The sequence below is a fragment of the Thunnus thynnus genome, chromosome 15, assembly GCF_963924715.1.
Source record: "Thunnus thynnus chromosome 15, fThuThy2.1, whole genome shotgun sequence".
NCBI classification, from domain to species: Eukaryota; Metazoa; Chordata; class Actinopteri; order Scombriformes; family Scombridae; genus Thunnus; species Thunnus thynnus.
The window spans coordinates 24,612,142-24,624,873 of record NC_089531.1 but is presented as its reverse complement, the minus strand read 5'-3'; the positions used below and the strand labels follow the sequence as shown (position 1 = coordinate 24,624,873).

General features: G+C 38.5%; 1 protein-coding gene across 2 annotated transcripts in view; it reads left to right on the top strand.

The window, feature by feature from the left end:
• LOC137197956 (hippocalcin-like protein 1) overlaps nucleotides 1-12,732 on the top strand; it is a 44,593-nt gene that overhangs the window by 27,421 nt on the left and 4,440 nt on the right. The window contains exons 2-4 of one of the 2 annotated variants that reach the window (XM_067611502.1): nucleotides 4,828-4,996; nucleotides 8,356-8,637; nucleotides 12,310-12,415. In XM_067611502.1, the coding sequence (XP_067467603.1) occupies nucleotides 4,901-4,996; nucleotides 8,356-8,637; nucleotides 12,310-12,415 (484 nt within the window). In that variant the 5' untranslated portion in view covers nucleotides 4,828-4,900. Of the gene's footprint in view, nucleotides 1-4,827; nucleotides 4,997-5,356; nucleotides 7,397-8,355; nucleotides 8,638-12,309; nucleotides 12,416-12,732 lie in introns of those variants that run through there. The other variant, XM_067611503.1, reaches the window with a different exon arrangement.

The window sequence follows — 12,732 nt, the reverse complement described above, 5'->3', positions numbered from 1 at the left end:
GAAAAAAAAAAAACTACAGGGATGGGGAGAGAGTAGTGAGTGTAGTGAAAAGGTCATTGTGTTAGAATAGGATTTGTTGTGTGGTTAAAGAGTGCTGACAGCCTTCCTGTCAGTTTACACTCAGCCACTTTCTGTAATTTGGTCTCCAAGGGATTTTTCAAACCTGTAGAGGGCTGTCAGATGATCGAACAACTCTGGCCACCATGTTGGATGCCCATAGGATAAAGAAGCAAAATTGTGTTTCTAATAACAGCACTTTCAACTTATAACAGTCATGGTTAATTTCTGTGATACTGAACAAGGGTTGATGAATTTTCTAGATCTTATCTAAACAATTTTGTGTCTTAATCATGTCAGCTTGTTAGCTAAACACCGGATGTGTCCTAGATCTGTACTACATGCTAATTTAAAGCATGGTTTTAGTATGTAGTGTGTGAAAAAATTGAGTATACTCAAAGCAGTTGGTATGCATACTAAAAAACCCTTTATGTTTAAGTATGCTGTCAATGGACACTATTTTACCACAATGCAATTCACAAAGGAAAAAAAAATTAATAATTGTGTTTCAGAAAACAAAAAATAACTTAATTAAAAAAAAACATTTTGCTGTAACTTTAAGTTTAATTGGTCATTGCATTGTAAAATTGCAGTGCAAGTATTGAATAGTTTTCTGTACATTCTGTTGTTGATTTATAGTATACTAACAAAAACACTACATTATTAAGATTAGTACAGTATACTGTACATAACATACATATACATACATAATTAGCACAGTATGTAGGATGGAACTGGGACACAGCATGTGTGTGGCTAAGTAGCTACAGGCTAATTAAGTTTTAATGGTTGTTAGTTCACATCAAAAGTGGTTAGTCAGCCAAATTAGCCTGCTGGGCTAGTTAACAAACCCAAAACCAATAGTTATAGTAATGTTACAATACAATGATATGGAAATAGTATACATTACTAAACAATTTCATTGTTCTGCATTACACTCACCATATATCTTAGAATTGTGTCAGAACATACTGAATCATACTGTGAATAGTAAAATCTGCTATGATGGCGTTGGCCATAGTTGAAATACTCAATACTTATATCTTTATTCACTTACTTCATTCACTTTTTCCACAAGCCAATTAGGCTGAATGTTTGCTCTGGGTGTCATCAGGAAGCATTACTAGCTGTAATGAGGGTGTAGAGAATCTTTGTCTCTCCAATTAAATTGCATTCTTCTCTTCCATGCTTTTCTCTTGATACAACCCCCCCTACCCCAACACGCTGCCAACACACCCACACACACAAACACACAAAGGCGCAGACTGTTTGTTTTGTGGCTTGTGTTCTCTAGATGACAATTGGACCGCGTAGGCGGCTATTATTAATTTCTGCAGGTACTAAAAAGTGTGTGCGTCAATGCGTGTATGACAGGTGTGCGTTTTCCAAACACTCGGTGCTCTCAGTCCTTTTTAAGCCCGCTCAACAAAAACGCACAATTTACAGGTTTATGGTGAGACCCACTGATTTCACATATGCGCAGTTTTCAGTGCTGCAGACACAACTCAGTTACTCCTTGAGGAGAAAGTCATTTGTGGCTGCCTTTGTCCTTAGACTGTGTATTGGGCTAAGGACTTACTGACCTGTGCTGCGCAGTAGAGCAAAAAAAGAGAAAATGTGTTCACTTAAACCACTTATTAGTGACATTAACTGTAAATGTTAGGATAATATGTCACCATTTCACATGTAGACACTAGAGAAGAAAGGAAAAAAATCACAAAAAGGACACACTGTATCTGTCAAATGTGGATCATGAAATTACTCAACAAATGAAATGAGATGTGTGCTGTCAGTTTAATAGGACAGAAATATAAAGAAAGATGTTCTTCTTTTGATGTGTTTTTTGGAAAGATGTGAACAATTGAGCATTTTAACAACAATGCAGTTCAGCAAATCATACCTAGACACAGTCTAGGTCTAAGCTTTTTTTATGCCAGGTTTCCTAATCCTCAGAGTGTGCAGTATTCACTACTCACCAAGCAGAGAGAAGGAAATCATAATTGATGGCTATAGTTCTCCCTTCAGTAGCTCGGGAATTGGCTGCAAACATTGCTGTCAGTGTACAAGCATTTACTCTAATGCCTTCAGGATAAGGGACTTAATATTAGTCTAATTGTATTAGCTGAGTTAAGAGACAATCAAGTATGTGGGTTTTGTTTTGCCAGGCAGAGATAAAGACCTGCAACACCCACACCGTCCATCTTATGTGTATCGCACATACAGTATGACTTACTCAAGTTCATACAACACAAACAGTGCTTCTTCTCACTTTCTCACACACATGCATAAAGTTGTTGGTGTAATTACCCAGCATGACTGAGGAGAGGTTGGAGTTCGGAAAGGTCGGCCAAGACACATCAGATGTGTTCAAGCCCTGGTGATACTGTAATTTATATCACCATTCACACACACTTACACTCAAGCAACCACTTTGATGGTGGATGAACACAAGCTAATTAATTGTCTAGTATATGGTAGAAAACTAACAAGCACAAGTTTGTTGCTTTTTTTTTTGCACAGAATATTAACAGTGTCATATTAGTAGTAACATTAATTAATAAATGTGGGCACAAGTTTTCTCTACATGCACTATGAATACCAAGAATTTATCCTGAATTTACCCTGAAAACACACCAAAGACCTAAATCATTTACACAAAGGCCTGAAGTGTTTTCAAATTTAAGAGATTTGTATTCGAAACAGTATTCAAATATTTGTGCCTCAAATTCAGGGTTAATTAATGGGTAAATTAACAGACTATTACATATTAAGATTTTTTTAAAGGATTTTATGCACAGATTAAAGTGAGTATATCCTTTTGGAAAAAACAAATGACACAAACATTCTTTCTCTTGCAAAGTAAAAGTTGAGTCATAAGGCAATAAAACACTCTTACTCCATTCAGTACACTTGGGTTTTGCTGTTACAACCTTATTTGGTCTGGTATGACCAATAGCTTATGGTGGCTAATGTTAGCTAACGTTAGCAAACTTAAACTAGATTTTATTGTGTAACTAACATTAATGAGTCAGTTTGTGGACTTTTTGAATCAAAACTTTACTTGTGGTTGCGCTCTTACTGCTTGTTACACTACAATTTGGCATGTAACAGATGAACATTTCGCTGGTTTTATCATAAAAGTAAAACTTCACCATTTTTTAAAGGAGAAAAACCCTTTAAAATGTACAAACTAACATTACAGGTACTACTTAATTTGCACCTTTTAAAAGACCTTAATTTCTCAATTCAGGTGCAACTTCATGGGTCACCAAACATGGAAATCATAAGTGGATGAGTACATATTAAGATTTTTTAATGGATTATATGCACTATTTAAGGGTTTTAAGGGGGATAAAAAAAAAAACATTTTAAAAATTGGCCCCAGAACTCAAGAAAAACCATTTCTGATTTTCACCTTGATTGAAAAATTAGAAACTTTTTCAAGTACAAATAAATGCAAATAAAGGAACGCTTTTATGATTTTTGTCCATTTAAAGAGGTAAACCATGCCTAGAATCAATAAAATACCTGAGTATATTATAATCCATTAATTCATTCATTAATTATACCCTTAAACCCCATCACAAATACCCTAATTACATCATTAGTAATGGGTAAATGAATAGGATTTTAAAGTAATAACTTAAGGGATTCTGTTTCATAATGATGGTTGCACTACATGGTTGCATCACTGAAATCGTGTTTTGTTACTGTAGGCATGTGGAGTTGAGATGAAGATTAGGAGATCTGAACACACACAGACACACACGTACACAGACACACACACCACACAGCTGATTTGACACACAAACACACAGCTGGCCAGATAAACCCATAAATGTGATCAGTGGGCTAGACGTCACAGGGGTGCGTTCAGGATTATTTAATGTTTTGCGAATGTGATGCAGCAGTTTAAAGACTTGCTGTGTTGCATAACATCCCGTGTCAAGGGGATTGGGACACAATACTGTGACAGTATGTAATACAAGGCTCGCTTTGATTTTATTTGAAAATGCAGAAAGTCATTGTGTGACTGGTCAAAGTCATGTGGTCAATTTGTCAACGTCTTGCAGGAAACTGCTTTATGTTACTTATCTATTGTTTGCTTGGTGATTAGATTTGCACGAACTCAATTTCTGTCTATTGCAGTTGTCTGGTAATGGTACCATCTATTTAACCAACTTGGTTTTTAAGTGCTTTTTCTTCTACTTCCAACTGTGGCTGACAGTCAGTTGTGCCTAGTGTTGCTTTATGATTTCTACCCTCCAATTGTTTTTTTCTATTGTGGTGTGACTCTAGGGACGTGCCAGTGTTTGCTTACCAAAACCTTTTTGATTCTCGTTTGTCACCAGAGTTCATTCTCTTCTCTCAGGGTTCGTACAGGTGCTGGAAATCCTTGAAAACACTTGAATTTTAATGTGATATTTTCAAGGTATGAAAAGTGCTTGGATTTTGAATAAAGAGCTTGACACTGCTTGAAATTGTAATTGCAATTTCATAATAAATCACTGGGCCGGTGTCACATTTTGAAACTTAAAACTGTGTTTTCCTTATTAATTTGTCTCTCTTCTGTAGAATGTTCTCACTAAATATAATTTTGGTTGTTTATAGCACAATAACATCTGATTTAATGTGATAAGGAAGTGAAATAATCATTTTATCTTGAAAATGCTTGAAAAGTGCTTGAATTTGATTATTAGAAAAGGTGTATGAAACCTGTTCTCAGTTGAATTGTTGCTGACCTTCTGTTTCTTTATCTCTGATTGACAGGTGTGAAAAGTGGCCTGGCTAGTGCTATAGTCACTGCTGTTGTCAAGGAAACCCAGAGCCCTGTCCCGTTGCCATGGGGAAACAAAACAGCAAGCTGCGGCCAGAGATGCTGCAGGACCTCCGGGAGAATACAGAGTTTTCCGACCACGAGCTGCAGGAGTGGTACAAGGTAGACAGACACACTGCGAACAGAGTTTCCAGACTTTGTTTGAATTTGTTTTACAAACCACTTGTACTACAAATTCAGAAATGGAAAGGAATTAAGTAGTGTACTTTACTTGAGTCTTTCCCCTTTTATGCTACCTTATATCCCAATATTTCAGATGGAAATATTGTACTATTTACTTCACTACATTTATTTGACAGCTATAGTTAACAGTCACTTTGCATATTAAGATTATACATACAAAATATGCAATCATCCCATGTATGTATACATGAACTGTTATGAATAACAAGAAGTCTATAAAGTAGTTCAAATCGAACAGCTACAACATAAAAATGCTGCTTACATTTTAATAAGATAAACTTTATTAATACAACACAGGGAAATTCAAGTGTCACAGCATCAGAAGTACAAGAACAGATGCATATTATAGTTATGTAACTAAAATAGAATACTGTATACATTATGAACATCTATCATTTACCAATGAAGCATGATAGCATAGTAACTATAAAGGTTGGAGACAAAGAAGTTGTAATAAAAAATGAAATACTAGAATTGCACTTGAGTGAATGAAACGCAGTAGTGGTTGTATTGTGTCTGCAGATAGCAGTTAGCAAACTTAGCTGGTGAACATAGTGGAGCATTTAGAAGCTAGTGTCAGATATTTCCCTCAGGAGTTGGTGGAGACCAAACAGAGTTAAAACAGAGTGAATATTGGACTTAGTTTCATCAGGTGGCCAAAAAGCATGACTCCAAATGAATGGTAATGGGAACGCTCTGTGGATGTGTAAATAAGCAAATATTAGCTAACATTAATGCTAGCTAATGTTGTGTTCACAGCTTGTTTCTGCTACCCCCAAGTGACCAAAAAAAAAGGTTTAAGTACAATTCTGAACACGGGACTTTTAATTGTACTTGACTACTTTTATATTGTTGGATTGCTACTTTTAGTTAAGTAAAAAAAAAGGGATCTGAATACCTATTACAGCACTGCATGAATTGAAATTAAATGCAGCAATTAAATTTTTTCCTTTTATCTTCACCTTCTGAAAGTATCATGTCGAATTTGAGTTTTTTCAAAACTTTAATTACATCAGACCTCCCAAACCAGAATGTCTGAATAAATTGTCATTATCTTCCTACACTGCTCAGGTTTATTTAAGAGATGTCAGGGGAAAAAATCCCAATCCTTTGATTGTATTAAGGTGAAAATCTGCTCTATTGCATTCCATTGATCATTCACAGGACAGGAAACTGTTTAGAGGATAATATCAAAGTGTGTGTGTTAACTCTGAGTTTAAAAGTCACCAGTACAGTATAATAGTGTTGTTAAACTTGTACATCCATTAGAGGTATTTTAAACTTCAGTCACTGCCAAACAAGGACAAATAACACTTGTTAGCACTTGTCAACACAGATGAACACCAAGTACAATAGATCAATTAGAACAGTTGAAGTTACATATTTGAGCAATAAGCTTAGTTCAGCGGTCCTATACAAAAATGAATCCTTCAGAATACTTCCTTCTTCTGTACAGTCATGTTTCAACAGTAATGAGTAACACTGACAGCAGCCTGCAATCTGACTATTTGTCTCCATCTGAGGCCGAGCACCATCCGCCATCAGTCTGTTAATCCACTGGGGAGACCAGATTAGATCTGGGCATGATGAAGTGCCGCAGTGACCTGACCGCAGGAATTATCTCATCTTGTGTGCATGAATGTGTGTTTGTGTAATGGCTATATGGCTTTATGTGTGGATTAGACCTATGGAACAGCTGTGTGAGCTGTCCTGAATAAGAGCTATTCATGTTAAACTGCCACCTCCCTGACCTGTGACTTAAGCCTCACTGACCCTGGGTTCCCTCACACTGACATTGGTCATGATGGTGTTCACTCTCAGCAGATTAACAGCTCCTGGATGCTGGAGATGTCATATAAACTGTTATTATATTCCACAGAATGCAGTCTCTTTGAATTTATCCAGCACTTTTTTAGCAATAAATCTGTTTCTTTGAGTCAGCAAGCCTCTTCTAAAAGTGACGCACTCTCACAGAAAATGTCAGACACTGGCAATGAAATTTTATTAGGGGCAGGGCCATGTTCACTTTCCACCTTCACTTATGAGAATATTTGATAAGATGATCAAAAAGTAATTCCAGCCTTCAACTCAGAACAATGACTTTGCCACCTCGCTGCCCCTATCTTAAGGCCTTTGTAAAAAAAAGAGCTTTATTTCTGCTGAACAAAGACCAAGACTGACATGACTTTTACCTACCTTTTCTTCTCAAGCACAATGCGGCTTTATCAATTGTGACTCCCTGAAAAGTAGATAGAACTGCCTTCAACCATCCTAGACTAAATTTCTCTTCCACAAGACTATACGGCTGGACTGTGTATGGTAAATGTGCATAATTGTGGTCAATTTGTTATAGAGCAATCAGTGATAGTTTCTGTAATGTGAATTCCTGGATATTAAATGCATTCATCTGCAATTTTCTGTAGTGGTCGTAGTAATATTTGTTGTTAAAGTGTGCTGAAGTATCATATTACCTGACATGGTTAAGCATCGTAGGATTAGTATGCTAGGCTAACAGTCTGTCAGCTGTGTGACTTTATATCTGCTCTGCGCCGTGACATCTTTCAGTGCACACAAACACTGTAAACACACCTGTCATCTGCCCAACACGGTGCTGTTAAACCAGAAACACCACGGCTACACCTTATTATTATAGAGTCTATAGGCTACACACAGCACGGCACAGCTATGCTAACAATGCTAGCCATGCTCATTAGCTGCAAGCCGTCGTGCAGGCTGGTAACATGGATCCGTCGCGTCTCATTGTATCTGCGGGTTGGGGCTCCTGTCAGTGTTGGAGCCTCCGTGTGAGACGCTTCGGTCAGTAATGTGTTTTTTTAAAACTTATTTCAGGGCTGCACTCACTCAGGGTCTTTGCTGTAAATGCCCCATGAGGATGTAATTGAAACTGTCTAATGGGAAACACTGGGTCGGCCGACCAATGTTGTAACTTCTTCACTCAGTGAGTCGGTCAGTCAGTCAATCAGTGACAGACATTCAGGGTTATAGGGCTGGTCCGTGGCTGGTCCAGGCAGAAAGTACTTCTTCACTCTGTCCAGAATAAAGTGTTGCATGAATGAAACATTTACTGGTATAAGTTTTGTTACAGAGATCCAATTCCTGGTTGTTCTGAAGTGATTTTAAAAAGGTTTGATTTTGATAACTTAATATGATATGTATCATAGACATGTATCATATTGTCCTGGAGACTGAAAGAGAGAGTGAAAAGGACTCCACCCTTGTCTCATCTTATCTCATCGTGTCTTTTTTCTCTTCTCCAGGGTTTCTTGAAGGATTGCCCCAGTGGAACCCTGAATGTGGAGGAGTTCAAGAAGATCTACGCCAATTTCTTCCCCTATGGTGACGCCTCCAAGTTCGCTGAGCACGTCTTCCGAACGTTTGACACCAACGGTGACGGGACGATAGACTTCCGGGAGTTCATCATCGCCTTGAGTGTGACATCACGGGGCAAGCTGGAGCAGAAGCTGAAATGGGCCTTCAGCATGTATGACCTGGACGGAAACGGGTATATCAGCCGTGAGGAGATGCTGGAGATTGTACAGGTGAGCAAAGGACATTGGGTAGTGAAGTTTGGTTGGGGGCAATGGATGCAGGAATATAAATTATGATGTTTTTAATTTTGAAAATAATCTTCTTTTTGTTGTTTGTTTGTAGTAGCTGGCCATCCTCAGGCCTCAGGTGTTATTTAGTACTGTTATATAGTGCTGTAAATTACTCCATACCAGCTGTTTCACATTGGAACAGCAGTGGAAACATTTCCTGAATGGAAACATTTAGGAAACATTTTATTGATGTACTCCAGCAATTTAGTAATCTACCATCATAAAAGTGGGGAACAGATTTTAAACAAGACCACAGTCTACAGCTATGCTAGCACCTTTGTGAGGTTGTATTTTGGCCCAGTGGTGCTTTGACCTAAATGCTAACATTAGCATGCTAACTTCCACACAGTGCCAATCCTAACATGCTGATATTGAGTAGTTATAATGTTTACCATGGTCACCATCTTAGTTTAGCGTGTTAGCATGCTATCACTTGTTAATTAGCACTAAACATAATGTGAGAGAATGTCATTAGTTTTACAGGTATTTAGTCATAGACCAAAGTATTGCACTCTGACCTGATGATGGCGCCAGATGAAAAGTTAAGGGATCACCGATGTTACTACGCCCATCTGTTAGTGATAAATGTCAACCTCATGGTGGCACTACAGGAAAAGTCAGGGGATCACCACAGGATTTATTTCCTAGGAACCATTGAGTGTCAGTACAAAATTTTGTGCCAATCCATCCAGTAGATGTTGAAACATTTTACCAAAATCCAAAATTGTTAACGTCATGGTGGTGCTAGGAACAGTCAAATGATAATGCACTCCCTAGAACCACAGCACTAGTGTGGCCAATAAGAGAGTTGTTAACTGACTTTTAGTGTCTAGTATCAATCAAGCTCCAAAAATGCTGGATTCTACACTTCCCATAATGCAACGAATAGCATCTGTTTGTCAGCCTCTCTTTCTACAGTAATTACTCATGCCTTTCAAACTCTATGCCCCCAGTCTGTAATGCAGACCTTCTGTTTTTGAGCAACCCAAAATGTTAGTCACATGGGACTGAACATGAATCATATGTGATGACAGAAGACCCCAAAATAATGTCATAAATCTCTTTGTTATTACACCTTCAAATTTACCAGAATTCCACTGCTGTACATTTCACTTGCACCAGCCAATCATATAGACTTTTGCATAGACAGAGAGATATGATATGATAATTGCTCTCTTCAAATATGTAACTTAATATATTTGTTTAACTGCATACAGGGAGGCTTGAGCTAATATGTAAAGACTTTAATAGACATACTTAATATTGGCACAGGCAACAGTTTGTATGGACACTGTTAAGTACAACACTACATTAGTGCTGCTTGTAATCCTTTCACTATTGAAGAGAAGAAAATATAGATGCTCATATGCTGAGATATTGGGCTGGGGATAGCGCAGTATATTCTGCGTGTTTGTGTGTGTGTGTGTGTGTGTGGTGTGTGCGTCTCTGGGTTGTCATGGATTAGCGAGTTAAATTTAACCAGAGTTTATCCCTGAGTGTGCAGAATACTGGGATTATCCTCAAGCTCATTGAGGTTACGCACCACTGGATGAGAGGAGGGGCCCATTGTGTCATTGTATACTGAGAGAGAGACAGAGAGAGAGAGAGATTGTCATGATAGAGGAAGTCAGATTTGTTTTAAACCAAATTATCGAACAACAGACCATCTTCACCCTTCACACTCTGATCAGTAGATATATAACTTTTATCTGCTTTGTAGATTCTTGAGATGTTTTTTACTTAATCTGGCATATGTCTGTTCTTTAAAAATTGAAAATGGTTGAGGGAGAGAGAAATGTATGACATAATTAAAATAATCTGTAAAATCATATGTTGTCATGTTCTGTAAATACTGGCAATATTGAGACATCTGACCCAAAACAGAGGTATAAGACAGGGCTGCAGCTCCAACCATGTTTAATAAATATATATATATGAATAACAAAATCATTGGAGCAATAAGATACCCCGCTGTTAGATATTCAAATTAAATGTGTTCTTTGATAAAAAATATCTTTTTACACATTCACAGGATTTTACATATCAAAGTCTGTTTACAGGTCTTAGGGAGTACTACTGCAAATGTAAAACAGTAGTATAAAGCTTTTTGTGGTTCCAGAGGGAGCTGCAGCAAGTCTAATAAATTGCTTCAAGTGATGAGGCTTGAGTCAGCATCGGTTGGGGCTGAGGACTACAAATTTGAAAATGAAAAAAACAAAAAATCTGGGGGCTGTGGAGTTAGAAAGAAGTGAGGATACCAGATATCTATAGCTCCTCATGTCTGTTTTCAGGTTAGCTGCTCAAGGCTACATTAGCCGCTACTAGCACAACACACCTGAATCTCCTATGGAACTGTTGGTGGTCATGTTGCATTGTGGGTAATATAGGCACCAGGTTTTGACAAGGAATAAAGATTCAATCTCACGTCTGTATGTCATGTATGCAGTCCAAGCCCCTCGGAAGAGCGCCGGGCTTTGAAGCCAATTTGACATAGTGGCAAAACTGTGGAATTAAAACTTTCAGGTCTGACAGATGCCCATTTTTTCCCGCACACAATCATGGGAAAAGGAGCAGAGTATGTTTTCATCCGGGTAATTTCTTACAGCAGGAAGTGGCATTTTGTCTTCGTGCGCCACTGAGCAACCTTCGGGGGCTCGCCTCTGACGCTGTATCTAGTTTTCTTAAGACATCCATGACGCAAACCTGAAATCAGAAAGTGGTTAGCCTAGCTTAGCATAAAGACTGGCTGCATGGGGAAACAGCTATCCTCGTTCACTCAAGATTTCAAGTGAGCATGTTGTATCTCAGTTTGTTCAATCCGTATGCAAACGGAAATGAAAAAAGTCCAGAAAATGTGAAAGGCAGAACTGTACATCCAGTTATCACCCTTTTATGGAGGAAAATATTAACTCTCGCTTTTATAGTCCAAGAAATAAAATTTTAAAGCTGCTCCGATGTACCGAAAAACACAGCGGGCTTATTTCGTACGAGCTACCTTCCCTTCTGAGGTTGCTGCTGTGACACTGATGTACAGTCTGTTTTACACCCTATGTTCCCTATGGAGAGGATTTATTGGGCACCTCAGCTAATTGTAGATCTGTACCTGAGGCTGGCTGATACTCCAAGCTTTTCCATGCTCAGAAATTAGTTTAATGCTATCAGGGGGACAGGAGGCAGTCGTATAAGTCAACAGATAAAGATGTATCAGATCAATACAGTAAGCTATACTTGTAAGCCCCCCTGCCCTGCTGGCACATGCAAGCTGTCTCTGTGGTACAGTATGTTGGTTTGGCCTGCTACAGCCGTACAGATCCTGCGTGGGTATTTGTGGGAAAGCTGCCCAAGGAGCAGCTCTTGGCATCGGGGAGTAACAAATGTGAGTGAATCAAGTGGACTTCAGAAAGCGTGTTTATCAGCATCTTGAAAGCTACAGTGACTTTATTTTTCAGTTCAGTTGTGGTTTAGTTCTCTCCTGCTGAGTCGTCTTAATGGGTCCCAGTGCTGGCGTGAATTCACTTGTCTTTCTCCCCCCCTTCCCACCCCCACCCCCACCCAAACACCAACCCTGTCTCTCTCCTTCTTTCTCTCCCTCTCTCACGCTCTGTCTCTCAGGCCATCTACAAGATGGTGTCATCTGTGATGAAGATGCCAGAGGATGAATCCACGCCGGAGAAGAGGACAGATAAGATCTTCAGACAAATGGACCTCAATAATGATGGTGAGGGGAGGAAATGGTAAAATGGCATGATGAATACGCTGTGGAGAGGGGAGGGGAGGATGAAGAATGGATGATGAATATGACAGTTTATAGAAGATGATCTTTGAAATGTGCTCATTTTGTGTTGGAAACGAGATTTTTTGAAAGAATATGTTAGTTTTTATTCCCGTGTCAGGTCAAACATTTGACACATCACACATACTGTAGAGAAAAGACACCGTTATATATCTAACATCAAAACACATCATCCAGTCGCACATATACACAATCAAAAGAAAACATCATTTACAACATAAGTCCCCCTCAAGTCCAAAAAT